Below are 12,417 nucleotides of genomic sequence, written 5' to 3' on the forward strand. Positions count from 1 at the left end.
CACAGGATTCACACCTTGAATTTCTCTCACAAAAATCTCTCGATTTTAAATCTACTGTGCTCCCCATTCAGCAACATGAAATAATTTGATCTAACCGCTAATCGTATGGACAATTATTTTTTCTTTTTTTCTTTTTCCTGACATTTTTCGAAGATATTTACAGAGCTAATATGCTATCAAATCGTCTCAAACCAGAATGAACTTCGCATAGCTATACATGTGTACAGCGTATATTTTATACAAAAGAGAATCGAATTGGAAAACCTTTCCAAAAAGATTAAAAGATAAGTGAACAACTATCATATACACATCAAGCTCAAAGGAGAAATGGGAGATAAATGCAGACGAAAATGGTCATAAAACAAACCCAAAGATAATAAACAGAAGGAAATCCCAATCATTAATTAGTAATGTGCAAGAGAAAGATCGTAAAATAATTGAATTTTAAACTGAGACGTATAGACACCTTCATCCGTATCATTGTTATCTGAACTCAATGAGCACTCACAAGAAATGGGTGCTGGCAAACTCCACACTCAATGGTTTCCGAACCTGAGCTAGGCACCTGAACCTGGACAATCCCACAAAACCTCAAATGAACAAGAAGATGATGATGATGATGTAAATATATATGAGGGAGAGCAGCGGGGACATTTATATTCAAACCTGCAGATGGACAGTGCAAATGGGACATGCAACTTCCTTCATCCGTCTTCCAGATCCATCAGACTTGGAACCTATAAACCAGACAAATTAACTGAGCCGCAGATTAATTTACAAATCTTAATAAATAAATAAAAAATCCATACATTTCAACTAAATCACCCACACAGAAGATTTACTTGAAACCTGCCAACACCTTTGAAAATTTATGAATGAAAAACTCTAAAGCAATTTTATTACTCAGATTACATTACCTGATGTCTTTCGATTTCTCTCCAGCTCCTCCTGCCAATATATTCACCGACAAAACAAATCAGCATCTGATACACGCTTACACTAGTAAGGTAAGCATAGAAAAAAATAGTACCACATGCCTCTATTAATTACCTGAAGTTTCCTGGCAAGATCCTCATGACTCTGCAACAAAGGTTTACTTGATGACTCTTTAGCATTAGTCAGCCTCTGAGTCACTTCTGCCTATACAAAAATGTGACCATAAGAAACTTAGCATGGCTTCTACAGTTTTTAACGATGATACACTACTTTAATTGACAAAAAGAAAGTAAACAGTAAAGCCTTAATTCAATTGACAAGTAAAGAGAGAGTAACAGAAGGAAAGGAAAAGAGGGGGGGGGGATCCCTACATGGACATCCCATTTAAAATCCATTTAATAGCATTACAACATCAGTAATTACATAAGCAAATGCATGTTCCAAATAACTATCCCCATTTTCCTTTCTCCAAAGTGAATAAGAGAAAAGCCAACAATTGTTACACATACCAGGCAACGGTCACAAACTCGTACTGGCTGAGCATTCTCATCAGCAGTTAGAGCAATTCTACCATGTGTACATTTGTCACAGAAAATATCGCCACAGTTCCTACAGTGATGCTGTTACGAGAATAGAGGATCATGACATTAGCAACAGAGCACAAAAAATAGAAAGTATAGCTTGAGAAAGAAAATAAGGAGATCAACCCTGCGAACAAAAGGCCCAAAATCACTGCCACATGCTGTACATTTAGAGACTGCTTCATCTGGGACCTATGTACAAATAGAACCTGGTAAGAACTCCAATTATGTACAAGAAACAAGGAACAAGGATCCTAGTTAAACTGAAGTAGGTTAATATAGTTGATCAATACATTTTCATTAAAATCAAGTGCCACTTAGAAATTCTCCAAGAGTTAATTAAAGAAGGAAAAATACACTAGCATATTGAAAATTAATTGCAATAACACATGTTTCCACAATCACAATCAGCTACCAGCAGATGAGAACACTGCATCCTAGAAAAAATGAAAATGGTTCAAAAGAAAACATTTCTGCTAATAAAACCTTAGGATCCTTTTTTGGGGGGAAGTGAGGGAAGGGGAGGACAACACGAGCAAGAAATTAGAAGTTGCAGCTAATGTTACCCAATGATCCTTCTCTTCATTGGCAGGTTTAATCAGATTCATCCAATCGCCAAAGCCTTTCTTTCTTTCTGTAGGCTGTTCATTTGTTTTCAATGATTCAACAGACCTCCTGCTTCCACCCATTTCCTTGAACTGCATTAAGAAAGCGAGGGGAAATTAAGACATATATAATAAACAATTTCCAAAACCGAAAACATAGAACTTTATAAATAGGAAAAGAAGCCTGGAAAAAAGAAAGACTACAAGCTATTTAACTAGAAAGCCTTTATGATGTGTATAAAATAAATTAAGAACTAGCCAGGAATAATGTCAATAGAAGAGTAAAACATTTATATTGTTGCGAGAGACATGGTAGAAACTATTTCACAGCTTTGAGGGAATATTAACTAATGTGATTAAACTTTATATTCCATTTTTTGCGTAGATATTCTTGTATTTAACTCCTAGACGTCAGGATTGATATGGTAATAACTTAAAGATGTTGAAGTTTTGCATTTACTATACTAGCTGGTTCTTGAGGACTTTAGATACAAATTTTAATTTGCGAGTGTCAACAGCCAAAATCATGAATTCATGATTAGAAGGCCATTTATCAACAACAAAAGGTAAATTGGAAGCCAGTCAAAAAGGGTACGCATAAAATGGCACTAAGACCCTAAATTATTTGAATTTTTCCTACCCGATGTTTGTTGACAATTCACAGGCCCAAGCATGCATTCTGATTTCATGAGGCCAATTGGAGAGAATAAGTTGAGGCAAATATGTAACAACCAGTATAACAAACCATATCCAATGGTGATGAGTAAAGAAGGTGAGCCTATAACAGTGGTAAAGTTGTTCCTATGTGGCTGAAAGGTCACAGATTCGAATCCGAGAAATAGCATCTTCGCAATTATGCAATAGTAAGATTGCGTACAATCTAAGGTGTATTTTATCAGGAATAAGGTTCGAGAAACAGGGGATCCCAAAGACAGCATGGGACTTGTGACTTCAGCTAATTAGCAGCCTACATGACAAGAGGTGCTGAGTGGGTAAAAGGAATTCGGTTATAGATCAGACGGGTATATAGAGAGAAGAGAATGCAAGGAGCATAGAAAGTGTGAATAACGTTTAGGAAGAGAGAGAATCAGGCACTCTTCAAACTGGCTGAGCTATCTGTATTTTTCTGTTCTTGTTCATCTATCTTGCACTTTCATCCCCACTATTACTGGTATTTTCCCTAAAATCGATAGAGTAGAGGAGATATTATTGAGTTTGTTCTCCTTTTTGCTTTACTTCTAGTGTGGTTATCTATCACAAAGCAACTCACAAACAAGGCAAGCAACTAAAACTAAATCCTGTCCCTAGGTAACCTTAAAAAAGCAAAAAAGTGGTGTCTTCCAGCAGATATTTTTTAAAATAAACATGCTGTAACCTAATTTATCAGAAAAATATGAACTATCTACTATCATAAAAGAAGGTTGAAATTCTCTGAATACCTGTATGGTTGCAGCAGTCACTGTATCCAAGAGTGTGCTAGTAGTGTAACTATTAGATTGCAATCTGATTCGTCTTGGCTCAATGTCCACAGGACTCTTTGACCAAAATGCAAAGGTAGACGAGTCGAATCTCTGCATAATTCAGTTAACAAAATACTATATTGAGATTGACTAGGAAAATTAATTTCTTAAATATAGTGAAGTTTCACGAAGGATATCAAAATGCTCACATCGCATCTTGTTATGTTTTCAAGTGGATATATTCTCAATGTCCGGCTGGTATTTGGATCCAGCATACGAATTCCATCCAAACCAATCTGAAAAAATAAAGATTAACAAAGTTACTAATTCAGATCAGTGGCGATGAAGGCATATAAGACAGTATGTTGAATTTTTCACAAGGGAAAAAAATTTAAGAAATTTTCTGTGGCAGCCCAAGAGTCTCTAATAACATTTGCAGAAGAGTTAATAAAAAAAGAAGAAGAAGAAGAGTAATAAATGAACATAGGCATGACAAACCTTTGTTTGTTTACACTAACATGCATATGTATCATGTTTAAAGGAAAAGGAAAGTAATCCATCAGGCTGAATATAATTATTACAAGTTCTATATGTCAGCAAACCCGTCTACACTGAAATTACTACTATTAAGGCTCAAGATCATAAACCAGATCCATCATTAACCTACTTATAAACAAAAGAAGCACAGCCAGCCACACGATAATCATACAGTAGCTTGACTGTAATTATTACAATAGCAGAGTAAACGGAACAAAATCCAATCACTGAATTATCGTGATCCAACAGACAAGATGAATTGAAGCCGAAACTAGCAGACTAAAATACAAAACCACAACAAATGGCTCTAGTTGCCATCCTCTTCATACCTGACAGAGAACATCCATAGTGCTCTGACCACCACTTTCTGCCAATAGCTTGACCCGGAATTTTTGCACCCCACTTTTCACATCTTCTTGGGCATCAGCCTTTGGAACTGCTTTCACAATCTTACTTGCCACAGACGATTCTTTCTGAGAGGGAAAACTGATCGACCTCCCATAATCATCAAAAGACGACGACCAAGACGACGATTTAGGAGCCGTACCACGCGCCCCATAAGGTTCCGTTTTCCCCCCATCATAAGCATACACCCCATCTCCGTGACCTTCATCATGAACAGGTTCATACCTCGAAACACCGCTATCGGGGCGCTTCCCATACAAATCAGGTCCCAAATCGGAACGGCTCCGATTAAAACTTCCATACCTGTCATCAAAATAAGCACTACCGTGATCGGGTTTCACCGGATTCTCGTAGGGGCTTTCGTATGTAGGAATTTGAGGAACGGAAGACCCGGTGTGGCTGTACGGAACCGAGTTATATAAAGACGAGTATGATGAATTTGAATTAGGGTTTGGAGGAATTGAGGAGGGGGGAGAGGCATAATTTGGAGCCGTTTGATGCTGATCATACTGCGGGTAATAGGGTTGCGACGGTGGTTGGTACGAAGGATTAGATTCGAAGGAAGAATTGAATGAAGGCAAATTAGGGTTGGAAGATGGAGGGTAAGAAGGAGCAGTGGGTGGAATAGGATCCGGATTTTGCGGGTACGGAGGATAGGTGGAGGGGAATGTCGTGTAATCGGAAGGAGGAGCGTAATTGGAAGCGAAGGGAGGTGCAGAAGCGTAAGGGTTGGGGACTGGATCAGTAGGGTTAGGGTTAGGGTTGGGAATAGGGTTCTGGAGATGAGGGAATTGGTAATATGGAGCGGAGCTGTAATCTCCTTGCTGCATCGCTGATTGCAGGAGCTAGGAATTAGAGTTGTGATGTTCTTTGATTCTGTATTTTGAAAGAACGCGAACAAGACTCTCTCTGTGCAAAGAAATGCAAACGCAGAATTGCTCACAGGTGTTGTGTGGATTCGCACACGTAAATTCTAGAACCAATAAGGGATATAAATAATTTTAGAAGGTATATTGGATTAAGATTTTAAAATGTCCTTTTGATATGAAAATTTGGCAAAAAAAATAATTTATTATTTTTTAGTAAAAAATTATGAATAAGTAGTCGTTTTGTAAAATATTACGAATCTATAGCACCCAGACTAGCCCACATGGGGCGTGTTCTCATAGAGAAAGACACGCCCATGTGGGACATGAGCTACTGAAAGGGACACGTCCAACGTAGGGCGTGTGTGGCCGGAGAGAGACACGCCCCTGATGGGCGTGTTCTCCGTGGTCTATATACATGGGTTTTTCATTTTTTTTACCTCGTTTCCACCCTCTCATCCTCTCTCTAAACCTCCTCTTCCTCTCTACATTTCTTTTGGAGGGTTTTGCGCAGCGAAGCTCTGTCTCTCTCTCATGTAAGTCCCTATTTATTGTTTATTTTTTTTATTAACAGCAATTAATATATGATAGTTATTATTGACTTAGATAATTGTTAGAGGGTTAGAAAAATATTTGTGAATTTATTTAATTGTTAGGGGGTTAGAAAAATATTAGTGACCTATTTAAGAGAATTGTGATGTGACTTACGTATTAGATATGGACTTAAAAATTAATTAGTTACTTCTAAATTGGTATATGTTGGTTTTATGACTTATTTACACACTTAGAAATTAGTTTGTGACAATAAATATTTTTTTATGAATGACACTTGTAAACATATTGACCTTTCAATTAACCACATTATAATTAGGGTTTGTAAAAAAAGAATACCGTATGCAATATTAATTTAAATTAAATTTGAATTATTTAATGTATTGAAATATATTTTTAGAATAATGTAATGTTAAATAAATTAATTGTCAATGATGTTAATTTAATTGAAATTAATATAACAATTGAAGTTAGTTAAATGCTATTTAATTAAGTGCAATTAAATTTTATTTAGTGTAAATTAATATAATATCAATAGTAATTTGGGTACATCTTTTTCATTTGTAGTAGTATTCTATTATGGCCCATTCGTCTTCATCAGAGTCCTCGCGCTCTGGATCCGATGGTGATCTTGAGCCATTTGATCCTTGTACGCATGTACTTCCTGGCCCATATAGGTGGGAGGTACTCCGTAAAAGGACACAGCGCAGTCACGTTTCACATGTTGTGTGGAACGAGGATAAGGTCAGGGGGTTAAAGACGAGGCGAGGGAAACTTCAGGGGGGACCCCGTCATGATGATATACCAGACGTTGTCGCTGACTATTTGACACAGGCTGGGTTCATACACGTGGCACGTATGAGTCATATTCAGGTATGTAATTTTTAAATTACTTAATTAAATTACCGTATGTGGACTTTGTATAATTGTTGTTTTTCCTTCAGATCGATACCCCTTTGATCTCTGCTTTGGTTGAGCGTTGGAGACCGGAGACACATACGTTTCACATGACGCAGAGAGAGATGACTGTTACATTACAGGACGTGGCTGGTATACTTGGTTTGCCTACTGACGGGCAGGCAGTTACCGGATCTACAACGTTGGATTGGATTGCTATATGTCAGCAGGTTTTTGGGACTACCCCTGTTGCGGGCACAGACATTCACGGAGGCGATCTACGTATTTCTTACTTAGACAGGATATATGCTGATTGGTTTACAGTAGCACACAATCCTGAGGAGATGAGGCGTTACACAAAGGCACACATTTTGCGACTATTAGGCTCATGGTTAGTGTGTGACAGATCAGGTGGCAGCAAAATTGCTTGTCGTTACGTTCCACTGCTTGCAGGGGAATTTACGGACATTGGCGGATACAGTTGGGATTCTGCGGTTCTCGCCCATCTCTTTAGACATTTATGTGTGTCAACAAACCCGCGGACTGTTAATATGGGTGGTTGTCACGTATTACTGCAGATATGGGCTTGGATTAGATTCCCCCTATTGCACCACCTATCCCGCAGCCTACCCACCCGGAGTGGCATTTTGGTCACATGTATATTTTATTAACTCATATTGACTAATTTATTACATGTTCATTTGTCGTATGAGTATGATAATTTGTTACACATTCTATTACAGGTTTAATTCCCTACCTCCCTTTAAGCCACATGAGCAGTCTTGGTATCGGGCTAACTTTGACACGCTTTATAGAGACGAGGTTTGAGATATCTATTTAAATTGTTTTTAATTTATTTACATATTATAATTGGTGGTAATTGTGTACTTGTTACTAATTTTTTTATGTGTAGGTTGTGTGGCAGCCATACGGAGAGTACCATACAACATTGTTTGTATCTGATCATGAGTGGTACTTATGGTTGGCCATTACTCCTATCATTTGCTTCCACACAGTTGAGTACGCTCAACCGGATAGATGTATGCGACAATTTGGTTTTGATCAGCCCATACCGCGGAGACCAAGAAAGCTTAAGGGTGTTCATAATCTAACTCTGCGAGGGAAGAAGGATGATAATTGGGAGCGTAAGATGAAGCCCTTCATACATCGATGGACGATCAGGGATACGTTTATACGTATTCCCCCTGTACTGGTCAAGTTGATGTCCCCGAACCATGAGTACCTACACTGGTACAGGCAGCGAGGGAAACGGTTCGTCGCCAGGAAAGCTGCCAGGGTTGGACGAGCAGTAAGTTTTGACACTTCAATTTTGAATATGATTATGTGTTTATACATTTTTAATTAACACATGTTGTTTCATTTCTTTATAGATTGATGGGTTGGAGATGCTATATTTTGCGACTCTTGTGGATCAGTTCCCCGCCTTTAGCTTAGAGTGGGTCCATGACGAGATTGGTCGCATTATTGCCATATTCAGAGAGTCGGCATGAGTAGAGGAGCCAGGGCCAGAGGCTCCACCTACGCAGACTGTTGAGGATCTGATGTTGACCATTGAGGTGCCTAGTGGCAGGCAGAAGGGACGTGGACTAGGACGACAGAGGGAATCGGTTCGAGCGATACCCGATCCTATTATTGCTCCTAGACCGCGCACTGATATGCAGGGTTGGTTTAGACCGCCAGTGCTGAGCCAAGCAGGCGGGCCACAGCCTATGTACCATGGTCCTCCTCCGCCGCAGTATTATGAGAGCCAGGCAGGTGCATCGTATGGCCAGGGGTTTACACAAAGTGAGCAGGTTTATCAGGCTAGCCCCATGGCATGCGCATCTGGTGGGGTACCGGTCTCTCAGGATCCTTCCTGTAGTACAGAGTACCAGGAGTGGAATATGGAAGACGTAACGGAGTGGTGCCAGACCTTTCTATTAGCATGCAAGGAGTAAACAAATAATTTTTATGTATGCGATGTTATATGTTATATGAAAGCAAACCACACAATCACCATAAAAGCTAATTTTAAAAAAACAGAGCGATACATTTTAATTGGCAAAATAATTGTTCATAAGTGACAAACACCCACAAGTCATATCATGCATTATTTCCACGGTTAGGACACGACCTACGATTGTGCCTGTGTTGCTTACAAAGACCACATAACTTGTGTGATGTAATAGTTTCAACCTCATCCATCTCGTTCCATATTCTTGTAGACTTTGGACGACTTTTTGCCCGCAACATATTTTTATCCGGTATTACCACAGGACCTGCATTGGGTGGAATTGCTTGCTCATTGCCGATTGGTTCCCATGGAAATGAATACGCCTTTACCAAGTTTGACGTCTTGAAAACATCATCTATATATTGTCGATAATTCCGACGAATGGATAACGCTGCAGCAACGGCGTGACTACAAGGATATTTAAATGCTTTAAATTGTCCACATTGGCATGTACGAGCAGTAAGGTTGACAACATATGTCCTTTCAAACCCTGCATCCACCTCAAAAACAGTTTCATCAACATTATATGTACGCACAGTATGCATTGTTGCCACGGATTCATTATCTGTCAATTATTCAATCACATTTTTGCAATAAGTATGACCAGATTCAAGTTGTCTACAAGCCGATTGACCTCTTTCCACGCAATATTGGACCAATCTACTGTATGTAAATTTTACCAGACCAGTAATGGGCATGTTTCTTGCTCCCTTTAACACCCTGTTTATGGATTCTGCCAAGTTTGTTGTCATATGCCCAAATCTTCGTCTATAAAGGTCATGTGCACGCGACCACTTTTCCTTAGGGATGGCATCAATCCATTCTGCTACCTGCCTGCTTGTGTCACAAAATCGTGCTAGCGACCTCTCAAAATCCACCATACAAGGAGTATATCCTGCGAACAATTTAAAAAACACACAGTTGACGCTTAACAAAAAACTACAACATTTTAATTCACCAATCATAGTGTGCAACATACCTATATTCATCAAGTTAGCCTTCAATTTGTCATTTCTAAATCGTTGATTAAAATTGCTTGCAACATGTCGCAGGCAAAACACATGAAGTGCATGGGGTGGCTGCCATAGGGGATTCTTTTCAACAGCCGATAATATGCTAACATGCCGGTCTGAAATTAGACATATATTATGCGCTTGTGTGACGTGCTGACGAAGATTGGCAAGGAAGTATGACCAAGCCTGCAATGTCTCACCCTCAACAACGGCAAATGCAAGTGGCACACATTCATTATTACCATCTTGAGCTGTGGCAATCAACAACTTTCCCTTATATTTTTCGTATAGATGAGTACCATCAATTTGTATCATTGGTTTGCAAGATTTAAATGTCTCACAACATTGTCTGAAAGTCCATAAACAACGAACAAATACACGTTTTTCGGGAACCAACAGCCCCGCAACAAAACAATCCTTTGTTTGAATATTGTAAAAGGAACCTGGTGAAAAACGAAGCATATATTCACACCAGCTGGGTAAAAATGCATAGGATTCCTCCCAATCACCATATAACATTGCCATGGCTTTCTGCTTCGCATACCATGCCTTTCTATATGAAACTTTGAATCCATATAAATGAGTTATCCTCTCCTGAACGAGCACAATGGCCACTGAAGGTTCCTTTTTTATCATCTCTGAATTACAAGAGCTGGATATAAACATTAACAGAACAACATGTATATCAACTGCAATTTTAATCAGCATTTTAATTTGAAATTACGTACCTACTACAAGTGCTGCAATAACGTCAGAATCAAGTTGTCGATGATCTTGAGAAAGATGGTCATTCAAGCAATTGTGATTCCCACCCCATTTCGTTACCTTCCAATTTTCACCATACGTTGGTTTAATTACCCTGATCCTCCACGAGCAACCTTGGACGTGTGCACAACATTTCATGCTTAATTTTGTGGGAGTGCTCTCAACCACAATTGCTTCTTGATGCTCCTTCATGATGTAGCGCTTGATTGCCATCTGAGCCTCTTTTTGGATGTAAAGTGTTGGTTAACAAACAATTTTTCTCCCAATTGCCATGAACCCTGGATTGAACCCGAACTTTGTGTCCATGATTGTGCCTCACTCGGATAATCCCAATCAATATATGTGTAATGTGGAATTTCTGACCAAAAAGGATCAACAAGTGCATCGCCTACATGTACTACGTAATAATAATAATAGAATTGAATTATTTTCTTAATCAAAAATTGCAACAACCAAACTGTCAGTATATTAATTGATAGCATACCTTCAGGATGTTCTGGTACTTGACTCGATGTTGTGTCATGATGTACAACGATACGAGACTCCCCCAAATCATGCCATGGTTGAAGTTCAGTACCAGACCTACCACATTCTTCGTCATTGTCCGATGCACTCGCATCCTCTGCAAGAAGACGATCCTCCATTGCAATATTTTCCTCATCATCTTCGTCATACTCATCATCCATAACCCAAGTAGGGTCATGTTCATCTTCCTCAGACATGTTAACAGCAAGAGCAGCAGATGAGGATGCATTAAGAGGAGAAGTAGACCTAACTGACCTCATTGGTATAACAACTTCCTCCGCGGTGGTAGTATCCACATACAACTCTAAGAAATCCTTTCTGGACTGGTTCAAGAACTCTTCCATTACCATATCGATGTCTTCGTCATCGACCACTTGCAAGCTAATGTATTGTTCACATTGCCATAACTTGTCGTGACTAAAGTGATCAATTGGTTGTCTTAAAGACATAATTTTTGACGTATTTTCTGATGTAGCTCAGCAACCGTTGAGTTCCGTTTAATACGTGATGACCTTTTCTCCCCTACAAAAATAACACCACGACGACCTTCTTCTTTCCTACCGTTAAAATATAAAACAAACACGAATAGTATCAGAATTCGCACTCATTTTTAAAATCAAAATTTAAAAAGATAAAACAATATGAGTAAACAAGTGCAAACTATCATAGAGTTTAAGCATAACAATGAGAGAGTTGTGAAGAGTGTGTAGGGGGTAGGTGTTTAAATAGACTGCAGTTTAGTCACTCACGCCCAGATTGGGCGTGACCTTCCAGTGGAACACGCCTATGTTGGGCGTGTCTACCATCACAGCTCACGTCCCATAAGAGACGTGTCTCTCTCCTGCCACTCACGCCCTACATTGGGCGTGTCCCCTTCAGTAGCTCACGCCCCACATGGGCGTGTCTCTCTCCATGAGAACACGTCCCATGTGGTCGTGTTTGGGTGCTATAGATTCGTAATATTTTGCAAAACAACTACTTATTCGTAATTTTTTTTAAAAAAAGTAATCAATTAATTTTTTTGCCATGAAATTTTTTATAGATTTTAAAATATTATTTGGAATTGAAAAGATTTTAAAAAAACTTTTTTAAATGACTTTTTTTACAATTAAATTTCATGAGATTTTAATAGAATTTATAAGATTTGAAATGACAATATGAATTTATAAAATTTTAAAAAATCATATGAATTTTGAACAAACATTTAAAATTATAATATCAATAAAAAATAACAGCTTGGAAGAAAAAACACAAACAAATG

The 12,417-nt window shown here is 38.7% G+C and overlaps 2 protein-coding genes across 2 annotated transcripts; both read right to left on the reverse strand.

The window, feature by feature from the left end:
* Nucleotides 1–210: 210 nt before the first annotated feature.
* On the reverse strand, nt 211–5,476 carry LOC133303387 (protein FREE1). Its single transcript, XM_061503296.1, has 10 exons — nt 4,449–5,476; nt 3,792–3,878; nt 3,562–3,693; nt 2,084–2,215; nt 1,644–1,709; nt 1,446–1,556; nt 1,051–1,140; nt 918–948; nt 667–737; nt 211–571 (listed from the first exon to the last, which is right to left on the reverse strand). Exons 1-10 carry the CDS (start codon nt 5,352–5,354, stop codon nt 494–496), a joined length of 1,704 nt encoding a protein of 567 aa, XP_061359280.1. The 5' UTR covers nt 5,355–5,476; the 3' UTR covers nt 211–493.
* A 3,466-nt stretch (nt 5,477–8,942) lies between these two features.
* On the reverse strand, nt 8,943–11,506 carry LOC133303384 (uncharacterized). Its single transcript, XM_061503288.1, has 5 exons — nt 11,116–11,506; nt 10,595–10,852; nt 9,833–10,504; nt 9,539–9,748; nt 8,943–9,418 (listed from the first exon to the last, which is right to left on the reverse strand). The coding sequence occupies exons 1-5, from the start codon at nt 11,504–11,506 to the stop codon at nt 8,943–8,945; spliced, it is 2,007 nt and encodes a 668-aa protein (XP_061359272.1).
* Nucleotides 11,507–12,417: the final 911 nt, after the last annotated feature.

The sequence above is a fragment of the Gastrolobium bilobum genome, unplaced genomic scaffold (genome assembly GCF_033153095.1).
Source record: "Gastrolobium bilobum isolate Gb01-03AN ecotype WA unplaced genomic scaffold, APGP_CSIRO_Gbil_v1 utg34787, whole genome shotgun sequence".
Taxonomy (NCBI): Eukaryota; Viridiplantae; Streptophyta; class Magnoliopsida; order Fabales; family Fabaceae; genus Gastrolobium; species Gastrolobium bilobum.

What these genes read in the sequence shown, in the direction of transcription:
- LOC133303387 (XM_061503296.1), bottom strand. Translation starts at nt 5,354, where the DNA reads ATGCAGCAAGGAGATTACAGCTCCGCTCCATATTACCAATTCCCTCAT. An exon ending in ATGAAGAGAAGGATCATTGG is followed by an intron (nt 1,710 to 2,083) that starts GTAACATTAGCT and finishes ATTTGTACATAG; the next exon opens with GTCCCAGATGAAGCAGTCTC. An exon ending in GAGTTTGTGACCGTTGCCTG is followed by an intron (nt 1,141 to 1,445) that starts GTATGTGTAACA and finishes ATTTTTGTATAG; the next exon opens with GCAGAAGTGACTCAGAGGCT.
- LOC133303384 (XM_061503288.1), bottom strand. Translation starts at nt 11,506, where the DNA reads ATGGTAATGGAAGAGTTCTTGAACCAGTCCAGAAAGGATTTCTTAGAG. An exon ending in AGTACCAGAACATCCTGAAG is followed by an intron (nt 10,853 to 11,115) that starts GTATGCTATCAA and finishes ACATCCAAAAAG; the next exon opens with AGGCTCAGATGGCAATCAAG. An exon ending in GGCTAACTTGATGAATATAG is followed by an intron (nt 9,749 to 9,832) that starts GTATGTTGCACA and finishes AATTGTTCGCAG; the next exon opens with GATATACTCCTTGTATGGTG.